Genomic DNA, 25,036 nt, shown 5'->3' with positions numbered 1-25,036 from the left:
AGCAAGCACAGGAATTCCCTCCAGACAAGGAGAGAAAGAACTGCAAAATGCAGCTAACTTACCCTAAGCACCCTATAAGACACACAGCGGTACTGAAGATCGCGCAGTGGTGGAGCTGACCATCTCCCATCCAGGCAGGCATCCCCGCAAGATCAAATCTTGTCTTGTGGATCAGATAAGCAGCGGCACCCTGTAGAGATCATCAGGTTTTTTAAGGGGTCCCGCATCCTGTGACACCAGGCTGGGTCTTGGAGCAAAAGCCCCACCTGTATTTCACAGTCATGTTATGTAACTCCTCATCTGCTGCTCACGTGCACAGCCCGCTAAGGGGGTTGCACTCCCCCTGCCCAGCACTGTCCTTCCTCATCTTCATCTCCCTCAGGTCTATTAGCGGTCAAGTGAGAGCTTGAAGGTCTTTCATGGTCATCTCAGGATGTCAACACTTTCCTGTCCCCCCTCAGTTTCATAAACAAAGGTGTCTACAGACACATGTTATCTGTTACCCTTATCATGCACCTGGGAGCTTCTGGGCTCCCACTAAGCATTCCCAGACTGGGCACAAACACCAATTATTCCCAGACAGCCCTTGGCAGCTGGATATTTCTAATCAAACTCCAATTAATTCCCTCTGCTACAGACAGTTAGTCCTGCCATCACCTACCAAGGAAAAGGGCTCTTCCCCAGCTTAAATCATGCTTGGTGTTCAGGTGTTGTGGAATTAAAGCAAAGCAAATTATAACCTCCTTTGCTGGGCCAGAGGCAAGGAGAAGTTTAGAGTGGGGGGTCATCAGCTGTACAAAGCTCGAAGATGCTCTCCCCTGTCACTAATAGGCTTGGCACTGAAGGTAGAGACGGGATGTTCTCAAAATTTCTCTTAAAAAATGGATCAGACATGAGTAATTGGGATGAGGCACTCACCTGTCTTCACAAACAACTTTTGTGGTAATTTTAGGTGACATATCCCCAGTCAGGTATTACAGTTGCAGAGCAGCTTTTTGAATGACTCTTTTCTACACAAACCATCTAGCAATCAGAAGGAAACAAAAGATGTATTCTAGCCTCCTCTGAGCAGTTCTCTGAAAAGGGTAGCAGTCATTCTGCTTGGCCTAAAAGGTTACTACAGTCTATAATCTAGAGGATGTGCAAGATCAGCCCTTTATTCCTTCACATTCCATTGCACATACTCAAATCCTTAATTCCATTGATTTGACATCCAGAAAACTAGGAGAGCTGAAAGAGAAGTATCTAGTACATGAGGCAGCATGGCAGGTGTGATTTACCTTGAGGGCAATCAGACAGCCACAGCCAAAATATAGGACATACGTGTTTGCCAGGAGGGATTCCAGCACGGATGCTGCATCCTAAGTAAAGCCAAGAAACGAGACAAGTGCACAAGCTGTCACTGTTGTCTGCAGTGTTTCTCTCTTCCAAGGGCAGTTCCCTTCAAAAAAGTTCCATCTCAAAATCACCAGCCCAAATTCTCAGATAATGTTAAACAATCTCATCCAGCCCAGCTACCCTGCTCAGAGTAAGGCCAAGTCCTTCTGCTAGGGATGTTGAAAGTCAACTAGTGTTTGAGCTAAAATTTCTCATTTATACTGACTCTGATGTTTTGTTCATGCAGATGAACTGAAGAGCATTTCCATTAAGCCATCTTATTCAGGTCTCTCAAACATATAAGCATTTTTCTGACTGCTCTGAACATGTATTGCCATGCTAAAGAGGCTTTAATTTAAAAATTCAATCTTGTTTGGAAAGCAGCATTAATAAACACAACTGTACTGAGTTGACTTGGTTGCAAACCAGAAAGTTACAGATGCTTATAAATTATTTGTGGCACTTCATGAGAATTATGAATTTGAAGAGTATTTCTCAAGGCACAGCCTTTTCACAGACTAAGGAAAGCATCATGAGAATACTACTATCTGTTGCTATCACTGCTGTCAGCTGCTGGCCATGCCATCTGAATGCTCACAAAAAGCAGGACAATGCCAAAAAAAACAGGGGGAAAAAAAAAAGGAAACAAAAAGTGGGACATTTAATCACTCCACACCACCTGGAATATTCAGCAGTGCATCAATTGCATATCCTCAGCACACTGAGATGCACTGGAAAGGTGAACCTGGAATATTAAAGTGGAACGTGATGGGTACTGGCTAAGGGTGTGCTTGAAATATTAATTAGGAGCTGAGCATTTAATGGTTTTCTTAGAAAAACAAATCCCAAGTTTTCTGGCCCACAAAATGAAGAGGGAAATCTAAAACCACAGGGTTTAATCTGCTTTCCTTATCGCTAACGGCAGATTGTCTTCTGGACCATCTTCAGCTTCCACTTGATTCCTGCAGAACAGACTTTTGGACAACCAGTGTCCCAAATTTGGCTTTTGTGTTAATACTCACATCTCATCAAGACACCATTAAGCAGAAGGATTTGGGGAAGCTTGTAACACAAAAGCCATTTTGTTGACTTTGGCATCCTTATCCTCAGCGTTTGCTGAAAACAGTGTTTTGCAAGAGGGAAAAAACATATTTCAAGCCAGCATTATCCTGGTTAATTCTGTATTCCGTATTGTGAGGATAGTCTGTTTTCCATGCATAGTCGGAGACATTTCTTTTGGTGCATATGGTCATCCTGTTAGGCACTTCCTACGCAACACCCAGAATTCATTTTTTGTTTCGGTGGGGAGCACCTTGGACATTTCTATGAGTGTGAAAAAGACACCTGCTCACTTTTGTCTTCTGCTATGCAGAAAAGCCTCCTGCTTTCCTTGCTTCTTGTGGTCGCTGGGCCTTGTTGGCAAGTGCTGGCTGTGGGTCACCTCATGGGCTGAAGGACAACTATGGAGCAAGGCTGTAAGGGCCGGGACACAGGTGAGTGTAAAAACTCTTTTCCTTGCGACTATTTCTTTTTGCATTGAGGTAGGGTGTGCCTGGCCCCTAATAGGAACCACGCATGGCCCAAGGCAGGGGGACGATAGCATGGATGGGGGACGAGCATCCTCAGCACCACGTTCGATGCGCGGGAGAAAAGCTGACCAAAACCACTACGGCAGGGGCCGACCCTCGGCGGGGGGGCCTCCCAAGCCGCGGGGGGGCCTCCCAAGCCGCGGGGGGGCACAGCCAGGCCTCCCCGCGGCGGCGGGACAGCATCGCTGCGCGGAACGCTGATGCCGGGGAAGCCGTTTCCAGCCGAGCCGGGCTACGGCAGCGGCGGCGCGGCGGTTCCCGCCGGCCCATGCTGAGGGGCGGCCGGCCTGCCCCGACTGGCTAGGGGCGGCATGGCGGGGGCCATGAAAGTGCTGAGGACGCTGAGGAATCATTGGAAGAAAACCACATTCGGAGTCTGCCTGTTGAGCTGGGGCGGGAGCTGGCTCTACGGGAGGCACTGGTAACTGCCGGCTGGGGGCGGGCCGGGCCGGTGCGGCAGGGGAGCGCGGCCGTCGCTCTGGCTGGGTGCCTGCCGCTTTCCACAGGGGACCGGCCCCGCGCGGCGAGGGCAGCGCTGCCATGTTCGCCTCGGATGCTCGGGCTGCCAGCCTCTGCCTCAGGCAGCCTCGCCCCGCGGCTCGTAAAATGGGGGCTTTGTCTTAGAGGGCTCCGGTGCCTTTGGGACGTGGCTCTCCCTCCTCCTCCAGCAGCCACGAACTTAGGAAGGCTCAGTGCCTTTTCTGACTTCTCACTTTGGCCTTGTAAACCTGGGGCTAGGTCAGGCGGTAGTTTTAAACAGAAGGCTTGTCAGGGTAGCTTGAATAATTTTGGGGCCTGTTGGAGAGAAGAAAGATTTCTTCTAACACAAAACCATAAATGCCATGAGCCATGTGTATGCAATTGGCTTGCACTCTTCTAAGCAATATAAGACTGAAACCAGAGGCTCTGCGCCTGCAAATGGTGCCCCTGGTACTGGGCTGATGAGAAGCCACCTTTATGCGCAGAAGGCCTTGCGCCGATGAGTTTCTCCGCCTCTTTCTTTGGATGGTGCCATGCACCTCATGAAAGCTCCCAGTCTCCGGCTGCACGAGTGCTTGGGGCACGGCGCCGGAGTGTGCCGCCCTGCAGTGTGCCGCCCACCCAGCTGGAAGGACCCCAGAAGTTGTACCTCATGGTGTGTCATTTTCGGTGTTTTGTCTATGGAGCCTGTGTTCTCTATAGTAAGCAGAATCCTAGTTCACAGGTTTTAAGTAGCTAGGTTTATATTTTAATCCCTGTCCTTTACCATTGTGGTTAATACACTTGACTAAAATACAAATACAGCCAAATTATTGTAGCAAATTTCTACTTCTGGTGATGCTGTTTATTTTGCCTTAATGTCTTTTAATTGTTAAGTCATGGTTTTAGTAGTGTTCTTTTCTGCTTACATTAAAATGCTGCCAAAGCCTCTGTGGAGAACTTGGGAAAATACAATCTGTTTATGCTGTTTGTTATACTTTCCTTCTTTGTTTCCTTTTGCCTAGGGACTTTTCCGTTAGTCTTTGTTTTGAGTAGCACATCTGCTTTAGGTGCTTTTTACCTGAAGCACTAGGGCTGTGTTGACTTCAGGGCAAGCATCAACCTCTCGCTCTGTGCTTCTGTCCCTGTGTTGTAGGGTTGCTGATTGTGGGAGAGACGATGGTAGGATGGAGAATAACTGTGAAAGTGGTGGTAACAAGGTCATGGTTTCACATGTATGCCAACAGGAAGAAAATAAGTACATAGTATATTGCTGTGTTGTAAGCAGAAGGATTTGTGTTAAACAGGCTGGGGGTTTTAATGCCGTTTTGTAATGTCAGTAGATCCTTGAGCCTGCATTCCACTTTGCCCTCTGGTGACTTGATTTTTGAATTCAGATAAAATAGCAAAATGCAAATGAGCAATGATTTGAAGTTCTATCATTCTATGTAACCAAAAGAATAAACTTAATGGACAAACTGAGGAGGAAGAAATGCTTGGTGGCATTCATACGAGGGGCGGGCTGGCTGGCAGGGCAGAGCAGCCCCCGACTTTGCCAGGTACCCTGCTTACATAAATGGCCTCTTTACTGATATGTGGTTGCCACAGATACTAATGACAGCACAGTAGATGTCAGGCTGGGTACTACAGAGTGCTACTGAAATAGAGCATTAAGAAAAAATCTATATCAGCTCCTTGTGCATATGGAGAGTAGGCACTTGAGGAGGCCTAGGAGCAGCGTCAGACACAACCTGTCTCCCCTTTATGTCTGTCGTTTGTGGATTTATGTGCCTGTGTACTGTTGGTTTCAGCTGTATTGGTTTCCTGTGCAGTAACTGTGGAAACAGCTGATGATTATGGAGAGCTCGAAACAGGTGATATAGTGGTGAATAAGGAGGAAAATATGAAAGGCAAACAAACAAAAAGGGGGCTTTTGGTATGTAAATTGCATTGTGCAGAGGTTGTTTGTACCAAGTGTGGGCATGGTGCTTTAACCCAGATGAGCTAGTGGAGGACAGATATGTTTACACATCCCATTCTTCAATCTCCTTTTTCCTCTGTAAGGCAAAATAGGGCATTTCCTCACCAGACATTGGAAATGCAAGGTAGGAGATCCTGTGTTGACAAACAGCTCTGTGTGACTTTGATGTAGACTGAAGCAGAGCAGTGAAGTACTGCATGCAGAGATGTAAATACTGTTTGGAAAAAAAGTGACAACCATTTAGCCATTTCACTGTGAAGGATTGTTTTAGCCAGGGAACAGAAAAATGAGAAGTGACAGAAGAACCTGGTTACAAGAGTTTAATTGTTCAAAGGTGGTCTTTATTGTGGTACTCTGTGCATAGTGAAGACCTTACCTTGTGGTTGCTGGATGGCAGGGAGTAGGCCAGGATCCCTCTCTGCAGCTTTTGCCTCCAAATATGGTGAGGACTTTGGGTGGCATTTTTTTTTCTGTATTTTCCCTTTTTCTAGCTTAAGTTCCAGTTATGCTGGGGGGCATAAGAGGTGCCTTTTGCCCCATGCACCATCTGATGCAGGTGACACTTGAAGAGGTTAACAAGTGAACCGTGGGCTATGCTGGCTGTGAGGCTTGCTGTTACTGACATCAGAGGCTAAACGGCAATGCGTGAGGCATACTTGACTAGACATATCTGTACTTTTAGAACAGATTAAAAGCTTAGTAGAGTCTTGTGCTTCAGTTTCTGGCATCACTGGAGTTTTTCTGACGAAGGGGCTTGCTTTAGCACAGCATCAGTTCAGATTAGCCTCTGACTTCTTGGAATTAGCTGTCTGAGATGTTGATCATTTATTTGCAGCTGAAGAAAATGATTGTTTCCCGTTCTGCATCCCTTCTCTTGGCTTTTCTTTTGCCATGGATTCTCTAAGTTATTTCTCTTGCACAGAGTAGATCGTTTGCTTTTTTGACTTCTCAAGGTTCATCCTTCTGAATGCAGAGGCTACAAAGCCTGCATTAAGTGGAGCTATTATGAATAACAATCTGACTATGGAAGAGTTACCATTTATTTGAAGGACAATCTCTATGTGGCCATAGAAACCGAAGAGCTATGGGGTACTTGGTTAAGACTTCAGAGGCTATGTGGACAAATAAGGACAAAAAGAGTATTATCTCTTACTTGTTCCCTGTACCTCTTCCCTGCCTGGAAATGCACCTGGCTGTCCCCTTCTAGCACCCCCAGACTGTGCTGGGGGGCTGATATGGATACCCTTGTGCTCCATAGGCTGTAGGGGAAAGAGGGGCACTGACATTTGTTGCTGAGTTAGTCTGAGGGTTGTGGATGACATTAACTATAAAGATTGGGGAGTTTCTTAGCCCAGTCATGTATGATACTTTATTCATGCAGCATTTAGTTGCTGGATGAGTGTGTTAGCCTTTCATCTTTGGAGGCGTTTGTGCAAATATTAACTGGTTCAAAAGTAAGGGGTTTTGGACGAAATGAGAAGAGTTAAGGGGAAACCTAGTGCTGATTGCCCCTCCCCCATGTCTGATCCCATCCTTCTAAGTATGTGATATGACAGCACATGTGCCTCTTCAAAAGAGACATCGATCAGGAGACAGCAGAGGGTTTTCATGTGTAAAATGAAATGCTGTTCTTTATGTCCAGATGGTGCAGCGAGTCACCAGCTATGTCAAATCAGCAGAAATTTAATCACTGTTATGATGACAGAAATTATGATGAGGGATGGACCACTGCAGGAGAAGAAAATTGGCCTGATGGCTGCGCTCAGAGAATTGTGGTCAATGGCTCAGTGTCCAAATGGACACCAGTGACAAGTGGCATCCCTCAAGGGTCTGTACTGGGACCAGTGCTGTTCAACATCTTTGTCAGTGATATGGAATCAAGTGCCCTCTCGGCAAGTTTGTGGATGACACCAAGCTATGTGGTCCAGTTGATAGGCTGAAGAGAAGGGATGCCATCCAGAGGCACTTGGACAGACATGAGGGGTGAGTTCAAGGCAGCTTCATGAAGTTCAACAAGGCCAAGTGCAAGGTCCTGCACCCAGGTCAGGGCAATCCAAAGCACAAATATAGGCTAAGCAAGGAGTGGCTTAAGTGTGGGCTTGGGGAGAAGGGCTTGGAGGTGTCATTTGATGAAAAACTCAACATGAGCTGGAAATGTATACTTGCAGCCCAGAAGGCAACCATATCCAGGACCACATCAAAAGAAATGTGACCAGCAGAGTAGAGATGATTTTTCCTCTCTGCTCTTGTGAGACCCCACCTGGAGTACTGCATCCAATTCCGGCACTCCCAACACAAGAAGGACATAGAACTGCTGGAGTGGGTACAGAGGAGGGCCTTGAAGATGATCAGAGGGCTGGAGTACCTCCCCTATGGGGACAGGCTGTGAGAGTTGGGCCTTTTCAGCCTGAAGGGAAGGCTCCAGGAAGACCTTCCAGTATCTGAAGGGGGCCCACAGGAATGTTACAGAGGGACTTAGCAAGGGCTAGTAGTGATAGGAAGGGGGGTAATTGCTTTAAGCTGGAAGAGGGTAGATTTAGACTGGATATTAGAAATAAATTCTCTACAGTGAGGGTGGTGAGACCTTGGAACAGGTTGCTCAGGAAGGCTGTGGATACCTCCTTCGTAGAGGTGTTTCAAGGTTAGGCTGGACAGAGGCTTGAGGAACCTGGTCTAATGGAAGGTGTCCCTGCTCCTGGTGAGGGGGTTGGTACCACATGATCTTTAAGGTCCCTTGCAGCCCAAACCGTTTTATGATTCTAGGAATACTAGTTTAACTGATAATAGATCAGGCCATAGTGTTACAGTGGTGTCACTGTGTAAGTGGCCATCACTTCACAAGGATGAGGACCCCCAGTATTGTGCTGAGGCAGTGAACTCAGCAGCTACTCAGTTTTACTCTGTATCTCTTAAAGTACTGACTTTTTCCATAGAAAACGCTGGCAAGGCTTTTGGGCTTTTGCTTGCCAGTAACCTGAGTGTTACTATTATCTATAATTTGAATGTTAGTCTCTGTGTGTTTGCCAACTGATAACTCACTTTGTCACCTTTCTGAGAGGCTGACTTTGTTTCATTACAGCTTTGTCAAAGAAATGGAGTATAAATTCTGAGTCTTGGTTAAAGTTGATAAAAACTGAGATTTGTCTTTCATGACCTTCCCAAAGCCAAGCTGGAAGTAAATGCTGATATCCAACAAAGAGGATGCTGTGCTCTTGCTGTATTGGAAGCAGACCAAAAGCTCTCTGCTAAGATAAACTCTTTTAGGAGTTCTGTTGTAGCTCTTGAGTGCACAGCTTGACTATAGTCATGTTTCTCTTCACAAAGCTGTGTTTTGATGCAGACACTGAACTGGTGAGTTTTTAGGCTTCTTTTGCTTGAATGTACCTAATAGTCTTAGATTTAATGCTAATAACCCTTTTTGAAGTGGGATCTTACACCTGAGCCTCTTTATAGATTTGTAGTATTGTCACTTTTAAGGGAGTTGCTTTGCTTAGCTCTGAAATGAAGGCTGAAGGCTTACTCTTTTTGCAGCTGTGGGACTCAAACAGCTTCTTCAATTCATTTGCTGTCTTGCTGAGCTCATTGATGCCCTGGCTGATGTTTTGTTGTGGGAACCATCCTTTCAGCCCTGGCCTCTGCTGGCTCTTGGGCAGAGGATGCAGCCTTATCTGGAGGAGCATATGCACTCAATTGTGTGGGTCTGCATGTGTGTATGTACAAGTATTAATTCCCTGTTCTAGCTGAAAACACTTAGAACCGAACAGTGGTCACCAGTCCTGTGCCAGGGATGTTGCAGATAATCAGAGCAGCTCCTGTTCAGGTGGATTGTATGGATGTTGTGCTCTCGCATCCCAGTGTGTTCTGGCAGCCTGACATGGCTGGTGCATATTAAGCTATGGACAGTTCCTTTGCCTTACTGTGTTTGCTCCTTGCTTTGGGCCTAAACCTGCTCTGTTCTTCAAGGGCTCAGCCCTGCAGAGGCTGCCAGCCTTGCAGGGTTGATTGAGATCTTTGTTGAACCAGGCAAAGTTCTGTCTGTGGGTTCAGCTTAGGACATCCTCTTTCTTCCATACCTCACTGCCACTGCTCGTTCCTCTCTGTCTCCCAGTTTTTTACTGCTTAAGCAAGTTGGCCCAGTTGTAAGCTGTGTGATGTGTAATTCTCGCAGCGGGAAGGCAGCCTGCAGTTGTCCATCAGAAGCAATGCTGCACATCTGTTTTGCTTTAAGGCCAAAATTGTGTCTATGTAATACTAGTCAATAATGGACAGAAACATTAACAGAATGTTATCTTTCTTATTAAAGCCTCCTCTTTGAGAACTTTGGCACAGTTGTATTTTCATAATCTATTATGTACCAAGACAAAAGACTCTTAAGAAGTTCCTTTTTTTGCTATTTTTATCATTCTTCTAGCTGTATTTATTAATTGGTATGATACACAGAGGACTTCCAGACCCACTTGGGGTACTTAATGTGAGCCATATGAGATAAGACGAGCTGTGATACAGGAGGACTGCTGTTCTCACAGATACAGCGCTGTGAGTGCATTTGTGCTTTCTTTTTCTTCAGTGTGAAGATAGTAAAGTGTTAACATTTTAAGGAGAAAGAGAAAAAACCAAATTCTGTTACATAGCATTTTTAAGCCAAACTCAGATATCTGACTTTGCAATATGTGTCCTAATTGAATCAGTGGGAATCCTATGAGTATGGCTGAGATAGGACGGGATTCTGGGTGCTGAGCTGCTGGAGAGGTGAGACAAATCACCCATAAATTAATGGACAGTAAGTGGTTCTTCTGGTCTTAGAACCTAAACCTTTCATTTGGCACCAAAATGTTATGTGCCAGAGTAGATGTTTTCTCTTTCTCTAGGACAAAATTAGCTTAAATGTTGACATCCAAACTGTCAAACCTAATCTTTGTGCCTAAGACTCCATCGAGCCGAATCAAGCTTCCATCCTTGACAGTTGTCTTGAGGATATTTGCAGGTTGGGACAGAGAGCACAGTTATCTTCTGTTTGCATTTGAAAAGTTGTGCTGGACTGCATTTTCAAGGCAATTAATGCTGCAGCACAAGATTGCAGGGAGGAGTGAAATAGAGTGGATGACAATGACACAGCCTGACTTCTGAACAAAACGGCATCAGTGTGAAGTAAACAAATACCATGACTTTGAGTAGCATTTGTTCATAAGGTTAGGACAGCAGTTCTCTAGTACATCAGCTATGCAGCCATCCTTTGATAGTCAAGGTTCTCTTGATCTCACATAATGTTTCAACTTTATGTATCGAAACTGAAATGGCTTTGCATTTGCTCTGGCCACACATTCACAGAGGGGAAAAATGGTCCCTGTACGAGGGATCATGCCCTCAGCAGTGTAGTCTGGACTTGGCCTGTCATGATGTTTTGACTCAACAGGCATTAGCTGTGACAGTGTTTAGCTTGGAACACAAACCTTTTCAGAGGCTGTTGTTTTAACTGGGGTGCTTTCATTGGATTATTGCAATCAAAAACTAGTCTGTCACTCCTCTAATATTTCAGGGGCTTAATACTTATTCCTTTGGTTTTAAGGAGCAAGTATGCTAGTTAAAAGCATGCCTTGAAGGAAATTTGTTTTAGAAATTCCTGGACATTTCCTGGTGAGGTTATTCACATTATTTTCTTTTTCCATGCTTAAAGTCTTCCTTTGCCTATTTGTTATTCCCAGGAATAAACCTGTGGCTTTTTTACTGCAGGTTTATTGTCTCTGAGACCCACATGATATCTCACCTGAAGTCATTCTACTTCTCCTTTTTTGACATTGCAGCATCTATTTGTGACACCAAAAAGAACATCCTCTCTAGCTTCAGGAGCAGATAAATACTGTAAACTCATGGAACTGCAGAGATTGCACTTGTATTTGGGAACAGAGGTGTGACCAAGGCCTTGCCTTCTCCTCTGCTGTTTCCATTGCAGGATTTGGCCTGATGAGCCAGGAGTGTGGCTTATGGCAGGAGTGTGCTGCTTTCCTGGTCGCTTTTTATTTTCCTGGTTGGCCTTGAGTCTTTTTAATGGGTGTAGTGTATTCATCTTGGTATGCTGGCTATAATTGTGGGCTTTTGTACTTGATATTTTTGAGACAATAATACAGTGTCTTGCCAGGTATTGGCAAGGGCAAGCTGAAGGAGCTTTTGATTTTAGGAAGGAGGGGGAGTGTCTGCATCTAGAGGACAGATGAGACTTTTGGCACTGCAGACCAGCACTCCCTGTTTTGTCTGCAAGGGCATTTTGTAGTGTGGGGAAGAACGAAATTTTGTTCTTCACTTGGTAGCTCTATCTCCAGTTTATTTGCCAGCTGTACCCTCCTTGCCACACTGCTAATGCCATCCATCACCAATGACAAGCGTGAGGATTAGTCTTTAGTTTATTTCTGAAATGGCTATCAGTGACATATCTAGTACTGATATTTTCTTCTTTGTTTTTAAATTTTACTTAGGTGATTTGAGTGATTTGTCACCTCTCTTGAGGTACTGCTTTAGGCTGTGTTCAGACCTAGGTGAGTGGTAGGTGCTCCATTAACATTTGTTCAGCTTTTAAGCTGAAGAGAGGGATGTAGAGGGGTGTTCTCAATTAGGCACAAAGATTCTAGTCCCTGGAAGTTACACTTAAGTCTAAATCCCTTCTATTCTACCAGAATGGTAAGTGCCTTCAGTGTAAATAACAGGCAGCATTAACATTGAAGAAAAACCCCACCCCTTAGATCTGGAGTACAGTTATGTAGCAGTTGAAATCACAGTTATGGCTGTGCCTCATACTTTATGTAATCTCAACACACTTGGTCTTTGTTTTCTGCTTTTCTTCACTTTAGAAAGGGTGTCTGTGTGTACAGGCAGGAAAAAACCCATATGTGTGCTTGAATGGGTGTGTTTCATCCTTAAAATGTGTTAAATAGGTCTTAAAGAACCTGTATTTTTTGTTTTTAGTGTGGCAAAAGCATGTGCAGAAAGGGTATGTACCTGCCTTTTAAAAGCTAGCAAATTGTTTTAAACTTGCACAACCTAATGTCCACTCTCTTTTCTGTCTTACCTAATAGCGATAACCTGCTACGAAGAGCTGCATGCCAAGAAGCCCAGGTAATACCGTTTAAAGTGATAAAATTAGATTAAAATCTCTCTCTTATCTTGGTTGTACAGAGCTCCTGAGATTCTCCCTGTGGGCCCTCTCTACGTGACAAGCCTTATAATGGTGCCATCTGTGTTCTTTTGCTGAAGTACCAAAGGGCAGATGAGGCCTCTAGCTTGCAGCCAGGGTACTGTACCTTTCGTGTCCTGACTGCTGTTGCGATGGATGGTGCAGTGTTATCACTGGGGTAATCTCAGTTGCTTCTGTAGCTACCCAGACCTCCATTTCTGCAGGTATGATTGCTCCGTGCCTGTAAAGTTCTGGTAGGAAGATGATTTGTTGATAAGACAGGAGACTGAAATCTCTCATCCACCACAAGGAGTGTAGTTTAGGCAGAAGCAGCACAAACTGCTTCACGTTAGCGCCCAGTGGGAGAGCCCTTGCCCTTGCTATTTGATTCTGGCTGACTTTATCTAGGGTACTAAGTGGGATGACTGACCTAGCACTTTTAAGACACGGGTACCCCATGGGAACTTAATGGAGGGAACTGATCTGCTGATCCCTGACAAGGAAGGTAATATTTAGAAAGAGTAAGTTACTCTCTGAGTATACTGACTGTTGCATTTTGTAGTCTCTGGCCTGCATAAATTCACATACTGTAGTATTCCCATAAGGAAATCTTGTCCTTAATAGATGTCTTTCAGGGATGCATGTGTGACAGCTTACTGTCTCTTGCTACATGAATGGTGTGCTGTAGGATTTTAAGTCTTTCTACTTCCCAAAAAGTATAAACCTCCTTCTCCACGCCAGATTTGGCAGGAGGTGACACTGAGCCCATTGCTGCTATGTGCTAGGGTCTGAGAAGAACTGTGAAAATTATTTTTCTCATTGAGAAACTCTCCTTGACAGTACCCTGTTTATGTGGTGCACCTGGATAATCCCAGTTTTACCCTGCCTGCCGTTGAGGGAAAGATATTCACAGCAGCTTGATTTGGGCAATGGAACTTCATGCCAGAATAGATGTTAGGGAGCTCAAGTCTCATGAAACAGTAAGAAGAATCTTTCTCTGAAAATACTGCTTTCATAAATCATACTTACAGCTTCAGAATCAAAGCATTTCCAAGTCATAGTGTCAGTTGTTCTTGAGTTTTACGTTTTCAATATTAATTTTTACTGTGTAATATCAAAGTGATAGAAGTTTTTAATAGCACCAAAAGTAGCAGTTAATACTTCAGAATTTGAAGTATGTTGACCAATTCAGTATTTTTTTTAGAGGTACTGATGAAATGGTATATAAGGAGAAGTTAAAAGATGATCAGAGGACTGGAGCACCTCTCCTATGAGGACAGACTGAAGGAGCTGGGGCTGTTCAGTCTGGAGAAGAGAAGGCTCTGAGGTGACCTAATTGTGGCCTCCCAGTATCTGAAGGGGGCCTACAGGAAGGCTGGGGAGGAACTTCTCAGGATCTCAGGTAGTGATAGGACTAGGGGGAATGGAATGAAGCTGGAGGTGGGGAGATTCAGGCTGGATGTGAGGAGGAGGTTCTTCCCCATGAGAGTGGTGAAACCCTGGAATGGGTTGTCCAGGGAGGTGGTTGAGGCCCTGTCCCTGGAGGTGTTTTAGACCAGGCTGGATGAGGCTCTGTCCAGCCTGATCTAGTGTGGGGTGTCCCTGCCCATGGCAGGGGGGTTGGAACTAGATGATCCTTGTGGTCCCTTCCAACCCTGACTGATACTGTGATAAGTGTGTGCACTATCAAAAAGGTGTACTTGCTGAGGTCCAAGAAGATAATTCTGTTGTGGAAATCTGACTTGCCTGTTTCTTAATTCTAGTCGTTAGCTGATGGGATCTTCTGTTCCATTACGCCTTAGTCTTACAAATGAAAACGCAGAAGCATTGTCGATAGAGCTTCTTACAATTTCAGTGGTTAAAGCCTGGGAAAATACCCTGCAGAAGACTCCTGCATTAGGAAGGAATGAACCAGAAAGCCTAGTAATCAATTCTTGCTGTAATTTTCATTCTCACTGATGTGTCAGTGCCAAATGCTGCTTGAAAACACACAGTGATTCAGCAGTAAGGCATTAAATGTCTTATACCTTGTTCAGAATAACAACAAACTGTGGTTGTTTGAAAAATGCTGCTTTGTGTTAATAGTGCTGTGTAAGTGTTGGGGGAAAAACAGGGAAAGGTTTAGTCTGAGTGAAGTGTGTGTGGGTCCTACTAGTTTTACATCAGACTTTCAATTTTTTAAGCCTGTTTCCATACCAAATTGATGAAGTGCCCACCTCTGCTGTAGTTAGGATATTCTGGCACAGTGTTTTATGCAGAGCCTCCACCATGCATATCTGAATTTAAATACCAGTTTATGATGATAGCCTTGGAATGGCAAATGACCATGGAAAGGTTGTATAATAAAGAACTCATTTATCATGTTTTATACTACTTACACCTCCTTCCCTGGAATAAGCCAGTGTCAGCTGACTGTGGACTTCCTTTGCAGATGTGGTCTTGCTGATTTGCTTTCTTACTAAGCTCTTGGCATGTGTTAAAAGAGATCCTGTTTACCTGGCAAACAATTCACTCCGTGAAGCAGGGATAGTTTTCCATAAAGGAATGTAGTTTCTGTTAGTATTTGTAAAGCATTGTAAAGCCTTTGTATAAAGGGTTTTGCATAGTTGCAAAATAGTGATTGTCATCTTGGAAGTGCAGAAAAGCAGTGTCTGGGAATGTGCATTTGCCAAGGAAGTGAAAAAGGCATTGGCTTTCCTAAATTATACCTTCATATGTATATATCTAATAACCATTTCTAACATCTGGCTTTAAGTTGATTTTCTTTGTGTTGTGCTCTGGAAAATGACTCCTAGAATTCTACATTATTATTATTTTATTTCCTGTCTTAAAAACCAGCATTTGATTTAGAAATGCCCTTGTATATAGCATAAATGTTTAAGTGTATTACATAAAGAAGAGATTGTGTCATTGCTCATAAATTCTTTATAAGCCTTGTTAGGTTGGTTAGAGAAAGCAAATACATCACATTGTGCTCCCCAAGCAAATAATTAATTGTTTCTAACAGCTGTAACATGCTAGAGGTCTCCTGTATTTCCCAGTCCCCATCCAACAATTGCAATAAAATAAGTTCTCTGTTTTCCAGCTGATCTTTGAGTAAAGCTTAAGAGCTACCCATTTGTTTGCCTTTGTTTTAAGATTCCTTTACTCTCAGCAACTTCTCTTATCCTTTCACTTTCTTGAAGAAGAAATGTGATTGTTTTAAGCAACACAGCCTGCTGTACACTTCTTTTAACTGAAGTTTCCTGAGCAAGGTTGACAAGTAAAATTAACTATAAATGTAAATATCTAACAATGACTAAAATCTACTCTGTTCTGTATACAATACCCATTTCTTCAGTAAAAAATTACTGCTAGGGGAACTGACTTTCACAATAAAGGGGGGAGAAAACCTAGATGTTTCATGTTCAGTGCAACTGTCTTTTGGCCCTAAATGAGTTCTGGCTGGTACTGCTGAGTATGTTGCCATCCTTTCACTCAAAACCAGTTCAGTTTGGTGTGATGGTGAGGATGCCTTTAGGTGACCTAAAAGAGATTTACAGAGTGGGAAGTAATATGTGCAGAAGTAATCTCTGTAGAAGCTTTGCTTACCTCCCCTGTGCTGAAAAGCTGTGGAAATAGGTACAAATGGCTAAAAGAGGTTGTATGGACCAGCACCAGAACAAGAGGACACAGTCTCAGGCTGCGCCAGGGGAGGTTCAGGCTGGAGTTCAGGAGGAAGTTTTACACAGAGAGAGTGATTGCCCATTGGAATGGGCTGCCCCGGGGAGGTGGTGGAATCACCATCACTGGAGGTGTTCAGGAGGAGACTTGACAGGGTACTTGGTTGCATGGGTTAGTTGATTAGGTGGTGTTGGATGATAGGTTGGACGCAATGATCTTGAAGGTCTCTTCCAACCTGGTTTACTCTATTCTATTCTATTTAAAATTGAGGCAGCTATTCAGAATTGGATTAGAAGTTAAATGTGAATTAAGTGATTTTTATATGGGGACATGAGAAAGGAAAAAAAAAAATGTCAGAGAAACAGTAAGCTTACTTATAGGTTTAGGCAATTATCTTTCATATCTGTAAAAACACAATCCTAGGAAATACCCAGATGAGCTGAAAAGTTGCAAGAAATTAAGTACAGAAGGAGAAAAATATGCAGAAAGGATGTGGCGCATGAGACTTGCATAAGAGAAATCAAGCAACCTTGGAGTCAAGGATATCTCCCTGGATCTCTGCCCATAGCAGAAAACCAGAGGTTGACAGAAATGAAATGGTGGTAGAATTGTAAAAATGAGCTGAAGAGTGCTTGTGACAGTGGTGTGAGCTGCAGCTAGAAGGGCAGGTCTTTGAGTAGCAGGCCTGTGCTGAAGATGGAAGTCATCTGAATGTCAGGAGGCTTAAAAGCCAGCCAATTCACATCTACAGAGATGAATTTTGTTTGAACTGTTTTGCAAATGTGCTTTAAGTACAGTGACAGACTTTAAGTGCATAAAACAAACTGAACTTTGCTCTTTTTCCCTTACTCAGGCTTTTGGCAACCAGCCAATCCCTTCCAGTATGCCCCTGAAGAAAGCAACAGTGTTCCTCAACCCGGCAGCTTGCAAAGGGTAAAATTTCCCCTTCCCCACACTCATACGTGAGATACTCTTTCTGTACTTTTGTTTTGCCATCCACTATAAAAGCCAGCCAGATTTTTTAGCTCATTTTTGCCTCCCTCTGATGCCAAGCTGGTGCTATGTAACTGCCAAGCTTTACTTCACCAACAGTGCTGGAATGAGAAATAAAACTAGATGTTTGAGTTGAAAGAATGGTTTCTAAATGTATGTGTATTTTCACTTTTTATTTTGTCTTGTGTTTCAACCTTTCTCATTCCTTCACATTCCTTCCAAACTTTTGTGTGCTCATTAGCAGGAAAGCAGTTATCTTGGATGTGATGTGTCTGTGCCGGTCAGCCAAGCTTCATATTAGTTGTATCTCGGGGAAGGGCAGGGAGTTGTTAGCAGCAATATGAAAGGATTAATATATCTGATGTGGAAGTGCTTGGGCTTAGGTACATTTGTTCAGAACAAGTTCTATACAGAGGGAGTGATTGCCCATTGGAATGGGCTGCCCGGGGAGGTGGTGGAGTCACCATCATTGGAGGTGTTCAGGAGGAGACTTGATGGGGTGCTTGGGGCCATGGGTTAGTTGTTTAGGTGGGTTGGATTGGTTGATAGGTTGGACACGATGATCTTGAAGGTCTCTTCCAACCTGGTTTATTCTATTCTATCACTAGAAAATGCAAAGTGTTAACAAATTAAGCTTCTGACTTTTAGTGTCACGTTCCTACTTCTAAGCAATTTATAGTTAATGGCATAATTATTTTATTGTGCACTTACAGGCAGAACATGCATCAGCCCATTAACAAAAGAAGGTCAGATAAAGTGTTCCTTCTAACTTACTGAATAATATGTAAAAGTAATTTATTTATTTTTTAAATGTTCCTGAAAACCTAAACGAACTTTCTTTGTGGTCTGAAATCCTGATGCTCTGCAAGTCATTAATTTTCTAAGACATTTATTTTTCTGGAGATGTTGTTTTGTTTTAAAAATTATTTTGTGGAGCAAGGTAACTAACCTCTTCTGCATTTATGGCAAGTGCAATAAGAACGTGATATCTGAGGTAGGAGTCTAAAAATACAATGCATTTGAACCAAATGACACACATCCAACCGCCGGGCTCTGCACATCGGCCACAGCAACCCCATGCAGTGCTACAGGCTGGGGTCAAAGTGGCTGGAGAGCAGCCAGGCAGAGAGGGACCTGGGGGTACTGGTCGATGGTAGGCTGAACATGAGCCTGCAGTGTGCCCAGGCGGCCAGGAGGGCCAATGGCATCCTGGCCTGCATCAAGAACAGTGTGGCCAGCAGGAGCAGGGAGGTCATTCTGCCCCTATACACTGCACTGGTTAGGCCACACCTCGAGTCCTGTGTCCAGTTCTGGGCCCCTCAGTTTAGGAAGGATCTTGACTTGCTGGAGCGTGTCCAGAGAAGGGCAACAAAGTTGGTGAGGGGCTTGGAACACAAGCCCTGTGAGGAGAGACTGAGGGAGCTGGGGTTGCTTAGCCTGGAGAAGAGGAGACTCAGGGGTGACCTTATTGCTCTCTACAACTACATGAAGGGGGGTTGTAGATAGGCAGAGGTTGGTCTCTTCTCCCAGGCAGCCAGTACCAGAACAAGAGGACACAGTCTCAGGCTGCACCAGGGGAGGTTTAGGCTGGAGGTCAGGAGGAAGTTTTACAGAGAGAGAGTGATTGCCCACTGGAATGGGCTGCCCGGGGAGGTGGTGGAGTTGCCATCGCTGGAGGTGTTCAGGAGGAGACTTGACAGGGTGGTCGGTTGCACGGGTTAGTTGGTTGGGTGGTGTTGGATGATAGGTTGGACGCGATGATCTTGAAGGTCTCTTCCAACCTGGTTTATTCTACATTCTAATCTATGCTGACTGGCAGGTTGAGTGATTGTCCAGCTCCTATGCTCATTTCTAAGTAGATTTCTTCTTGTTATTCATTTGTTTCTTTTCTTTTACATTTATTTGCTTTATTTTTTGCTCCTGTTGTTTCTAGCAAAGCCAGGAACCTTTTTGAGAAGAACGCTGCTCCAATTTTGCACTTATCTGGCTTGGACGTAACTGTGGTTAAGGTAAGAATCTCGGAGCTGTGAGGTAGGTTCTGCTGATGCAGATATATTGTCTGCTCTGCTTTCTCCCCTTGAAGAACTTAAATTAAATTCTAGATGCATTTGCAATTGTCAGTTGCCCTGCAGATATCTCATAGAAAGAAGGAAATGCCGAGATATTAAGCTGGTACTTAGTACACAGTTTATAAGTTAACTGCAAATTAAAAAGAAGAAAATTCTAAGTGATTTGATTTTCAGCTGAAGCAGTACATGTGCTTGTCTGTCTGTCTAAAGCAGCCCTTCTATAATTCATGTTTGAGAGGAAACTCTAAATATTTGAGTGCTGCCTAGTGGTGCATGCCCATCTCTGTTGAAATTGTCAATTCTGCCTGAACGTGCAGAATTCAGAAATGAGGAACTTTAACATGCCGTGGAACTGTTCAGATCAATTAAAATAAGCTTCTCTTTTTACACTGGAAATACTTCAGTGTATCTGCAAATAAATCAATGTTCCCATCACAAAAGCAAAACACTGAGCTCTAAATGGTGTGAATTAGAGGATTTTGGAAAGAGAAGTAGTAAACATGAAGGCATTCTCATCTTCTGCAGATTTTTTCAGGCTGTGTTATGTGGATGGTTTAATAGTCACTGTGTCCTGTGTTCTCTGTCTTTCCGCTGGGAAGCTTTTTCACAACGTTCCGTATTAAAGTACCCTCTGGTTATTAAAAATACATAGTCCCACCCAAGGAGAAAAAACTGACACTTCATAGCTTCAAACGCAGCAAGTGTGCAAAGTGAGGCTGGACCAGTAACTCAGATGTCCCTGTACAAGGCATTAATTTTACAAGAAACAGTTTTGATGGTTTAGAAAGTCAGTGTACTCTTTACTGCCAGACCTGTTGTCAACAGCATCAGCCTTCTATGTGGCTGATTCTGTGTTTCAGGAGATGCATTTGAGCACTTTGGCTGATAAAGAAGTTGGAACTTCATCTGCAAGAGTGTGGTTTGCCTGTGGTTTTGTTGGTGTAGAGCTACCTGGAAATACGATCATTGCTGTGATACACTAGAACCATTGAATATGATTTACTCTGATACTTCACATAGTGTTTGTGTGTTTGCTTGCACATAATGCACTAGGCATATAAGTCAAAAGAAATGACAGTAAATGTAAGTAATACACAGTACTGTGTGCTGGTATTGGACTAACTACTAGGCAAATGGAGTAGTGATTTTTTTATATATATAGAAGAGAAATCCTAGAAGTAGTCACTCGAGTTCTCATGTCTGGATTTCTGTTTCTTCAGACTGATTATGAGGGACAAGCCAAAAAGCTGCTGGAATTGATGGAGAACACAGATCTCATCATTATTGCAGGAGGAGATGGAACAGTACAAGAGGTACTCCAGAAGCTTTGTCCTGGCTGAGAGTGAAAAAGATGGAGTCAGGGTGAAGTAGCAACATCTATGACTAGAGATTTGTCAGTTTTAGTGTCTGTATTTTCAGTCACTGTTATAATTGTAACAGGGACAAGAAAACTCCAGTAGTTATTATTAGTCCAAAAGCAACAATGACAGTGTGAGGAAAAAGAGTGTGCAACATAACTGTCTTCCAGAAGTTTAATCCAGTATGAGAAAATTATTTGGGGATACATGATTCTAACTTTTTCTCTCTGTGTAGCGTAGCTGTAATGCTTTAATTGTTGCAGTTCGTTCCTGCCTGTACTCCCCAAGAGGAATGCATGCTTTGCTAATGGGGAATCAAATAATTAAACATTGTGTGGCAGTGAGAAGAAAGCATGGTGTGTATTTAATAAATGCCTGTTGTCAAGGTGATTAATAACAGAAGCAAACGACCAGCAGAACTGGGGCATACTCTCTTTTTTCATGGCAGGCTGTATTTTATTAAAGCATTTCCTGGAATGCTAACTACTGACATCATAAGGCAGAGGCTAAATGAAATGCAGTGACCTTAAGATAAAGTGGTCAGAATACATCTGCAAGTTCTTCCCAGCCTTAGAATTTGTTGTTGTTAATTGCATACTGAGCAGTGCTATTTCTGCATTATGCAGGGCATTGTTTGTGTTAAAACATTTGCGCTGGCATTGGTTGTGGTGCTAGCATGCACTCGTACTCGCTCCTAACCCTGCTCTTGCCACTATGTGTGCACAGGGTGGAAAGGTGGAAACATGCTTCCTGTCCCGTGTAAGCAACTATAGTGCCTTCCATAAAACAGCTGCTCCCTAATTCTTTTCCATTAATTAAATGAGTGTATAAATGTCATAGCTTTCTACTGAGACCAAAACCCTCCCATTTCTCAGAGCTGAGCAATTCCCATGTTTTTCAGGTCATAACTGGACTTCTCCGCAGAGCAGATGAGGTGAGCACGTTACTTATGGGTTGTTTTTCTGAGAGGAATTCTTTTGTGCATCCACTTTCATGGCTTCAGCTGTCTTCTACAGGTAGTTGCTTACTAATCTGGAGCTAGCTTGCTGTTTAATAAGTCAGCCATGCTTGTGTCCTGCAGCTCTGCCCGTTGTTCTTCATTCCCTTTCTTGGGGAGTGCAGTGGCTCCCAAGCCATGGCTTTGGGAAGTTTCCAGCATCAGAGCAGGGATTGTGGAGAAGCCAAATGCACAACTTTCAAAGACCTGTGGACCAGTTGTGTATGCTGCTTTGTTTGGCAGAAGTGTCAGGCAACAGTAGGTGTTTTTCTTGTATTTTATCTTGTATACAGGCTTGAAACCAAATCCCTTCATGGCTGTGCTCCTATCGCTTTGAGATTGCTTTGCCGTTTCTCAAGCGGCAAATGTCTACCTATGCAGATGGCTGCAGAAAGCAAATTTTCACCTCTCAAGGTGGATTGCTCCAAATGGAAATGAGAGAGATTTTTCTTTTTAAAGGGGGAGGACAGTGTTATTGAAGAAAGGAGGCAATCTTTGTTCCCTAAACCTTCTGGCAGGAGCTGGCAAAAACTCAATTAGATGATCCAGGCAAGATTATGATGATATCCTTGGCAGCTAGAATTGTATCTGTTTAGGCAGTTGCTTTGTCTGAATGTGACAAGAGAAACTCTGCAACCAAGCCAGTATTTTTAAAGGGACACAGGCTGTATCAATTCTGAGACATCAGTGTTTTAATTTAATATTATTGCAGTTGGCCCTGTGACTGCTATAGTCTAAAGATACTTGGGAGGGGGTGGGGGGGGGTGGAGGGGGAAAGAGGTTTAAAGGCTTTGGTGGCTGGCTTTTCTTCTCTTTTTTGCTTATTATCTTGATCTAGCTTGAGTTGGTTTTGCAGTGGCATAGAAAATTCTGCATCCTGCGCTATTTTGGGTGGAATACTGCATTGTACTATTGCCACTGTGTCCCTTTATGTATTTGGCTGGGGAATTCTTCTTGTCCTTCACACCACTTTGTCCTGGGAGTAGAGATCTGCAGTTCAGCCCCCTGACTCTGTGCTCTGCTTTTCACTTGGGTATGCCATACCACTCTTGCTTGGATAAGAAGAGCCTGTTCCTAGCAACCAGGGTAGCAGATCATGACTGCATGAGCTGCAAACAGTCTGTCATCTGTATGCTGTAAGACAGCTCTGAAGAAAACGAGAGAAGGGTCTTTCAGATGCGTTAAGACTTGCAGGTGACACAGAGATAGCAAGGGAGAGCGGGTGGGCATGAAGTGAGAGAGATGTTACTTAGTTGGTGCAGATTTGCAGTATCATGGTGCTGCTAGAAGCAGTGTCCAGGAGGGAGATCATGCATTGTAATATATGGTAGTTTACATTGATTCGCTGACACGCTTCAAGAAGCACAGTTTATTATGAGGTATAGTGTAATAACTTGCTCCTTCAACAAGCACTTTGGCTGAACTGTGGTACAGAAAAATAACATGGTCAGTGACTTCCAAAAACTAGACCTTCTGCTGTTTCACGATTCAGATGCCAGAAAAATCAATTTCCTTAACTGAGAAAACCTTTGCCATGCAAGGTTGCTCTGTCAGAGGGGGATTTCTACAATGGTAAATGAGATTCAGGGCTTGTGATGCCACCGTCAGTATTAAGAAAGATGGCAGACTGCTGACAGAATCCATGCATTAGTTAGGATGTGTCTGCCAACCTGCATGTAGCAGTGCTCTTAATGATTACAGAGAGCTCCTTTGTACCCAGTTGGCAGTGGTGGGTTCACAGATTGAGATGCCATGTTCTGAGTCGTTCTCTGTTACTGCCTCATTTAAGGAAGTGCCTGGCTGCTTAGTGCCAAAGGGGTGATACCAGTCACAGCAGTAATCTCCACACAGGAAGCTGTGTTAAGCTGATGCAAATGTTAATTTGCTCTCCTCATGTGTCCAGGCTGTCTTCAGTAAGATTCCTATAGGATTCATTCCTCTTGGAAAGAACTGCACGCTGAGCCACACACTCTACCCTAAGAGCACAAACCAAGTCCAGTAAGTATTACATGTTGCTGAATGGGGCTTGTTTGTTTGTTTGTTTTCAAGGAGCACTGCTGCTCAGTAGCTTGATACTTTTCTTTTTTTCTTCTATGTTACATAGAAGTTGGCAGTCTCTGAGCAGAGCTTGATGATTCTCTGGACTTGCCTGAGTTAATGACTTCCCAAAACTGACTAAAAAATTAAGAGAAGGAAATGTATGTATTATTGGAACATGAAATCGTTTGCTGTGGCTAATATTTCCATGATCGTGTGGTGCTTAGGGTTTGGCATGCTTTAAAAAAAACAAAAAAAGAAAGGATAAAAACTGTTAGGAATAGTCAGAAATATAACAGCAGGGATATGACAGAATAAAACCAAAAAAGCCCTTTTTTCCATCTCTTCTCCACCTTGAGAATTCTAGAAACCAACCTCAAAATAACCTGATTAGCTTCTGCAAAGTAAAGCCCACTAGACTGTCTTTATGGGAAAGGTTGGGTTCCATTACTAACTTCCTCATGGTTTCTTGCTTCTCCTTGCTGGGTTCCATTACTAACTTCCTCATGGTTTCTTGCTTCTCCTTGCTGGGTTCCATTACTAACTTCTCCATGGTTTCTTGCCTCTCCTTGCGATGGGACTAATGCTGGCAACTCTCCAAAAGCCTTACCTCTCAGCATCCTAGATACGATCCAGTCTGGCAGTATTTGTTGCCTCCATTTCAGTTAGCAGTAGGTTTGTTTTGTCCACTTTTAAAGTAAAAAGGCTAGTCAACTAATCTTTCTTTTTGTCACACTTCATTTCTTTTCAATTTTCCTCTTCTCCTCCTCCCATACTAATGAATATCTTTCTCCTCGCTCCTGAACTCTGCTCACTCTGGTTCTCCCAGTAATTCATTAACATTCTTCTTTGCGGAACCCTTGCTGGTATCCATCATACATAAAACCCAAGAGCCAACTGCCATAGCATCCTTCATTAAAACTACCAGAGTGCTTTGAAGCTCAGCAAGATGGACAAGGCTGTAATCAGCAGCTAAGATTAAAATAATAATTTATGTTTGGATTCTAAAGAAGCTGTTTGAATCGAATGATCTTTTTGTCCTGAGGTAATGAACTGTGCAGGTGAGACTGCAGCATATTGGTGAAGTTGAAAGGAATTTGGTCAATAAGCTGCTTAACAGCCCACACCAGTAACAGAACCTGGCTTAAGAACTGCTGAAATGATACTTTAAAAAGAAATATTTGGGCTTTTTTTTCCCCTTCAGCACTATTAAATCTTACCTTTGGAGTATTGGAACTGTAGAGATCTTACAAAGGATAAGAGTTAGGAGAAACAAAAAGCTGAGAGAAGAACAACTTCCCGTCTCTGTCTCAGTGTTCTAAGCCTGCCTAAGCCAGGGGCAATTTCT

General features: G+C 43.5%; 1 protein-coding gene across 4 annotated transcripts in view; it reads left to right on the top strand.

Annotated features, from left to right (window-relative positions):
* Positions 1–3,214: 3,214 nt before the first annotated feature.
* AGK (acylglycerol kinase) overlaps positions 3,215–25,036 on the top strand; it is a 38,383-nt gene continuing 16,561 nt past the window's right edge. The window contains exons 1-8 of one of the 4 annotated variants that reach the window (XM_068142184.1): positions 3,316–3,387; positions 9,818–9,942; positions 12,474–12,513; positions 17,088–17,167; positions 19,161–19,236; positions 20,517–20,609; positions 21,556–21,588; positions 23,555–23,649. In XM_068142184.1, the coding sequence (XP_067998285.1) occupies positions 17,118–17,167; positions 19,161–19,236; positions 20,517–20,609; positions 21,556–21,588; positions 23,555–23,649 (347 nt within the window). In that variant the 5' untranslated portion in view covers positions 3,316–3,387; positions 9,818–9,942; positions 12,474–12,513; positions 17,088–17,117. Of the gene's footprint in view, positions 3,388–3,964; positions 4,102–8,725; positions 8,758–9,817; positions 9,943–12,473; positions 12,514–17,087; positions 17,168–19,160; positions 19,237–20,516; positions 20,610–21,555; positions 21,589–23,554; positions 23,650–25,036 lie in introns of those variants that run through there. The other 3 variants (XM_068142182.1, XM_068142180.1, XM_068142183.1) reach the window with 3 other exon arrangements.

This window comes from Melanerpes formicivorus, unplaced genomic scaffold, assembly GCF_026170545.1.
Source record: "Melanerpes formicivorus ecotype bairdi unplaced genomic scaffold, bMelFor1.0.p_v2 SCAF_8, whole genome shotgun sequence".
NCBI lineage: Eukaryota > Metazoa > Chordata > Aves > Piciformes > Picidae > Melanerpes > Melanerpes formicivorus.
The sequence above is the reverse complement of the archived record's forward strand: the minus strand, read 5'-3'. Positions and strand labels throughout refer to the sequence as shown.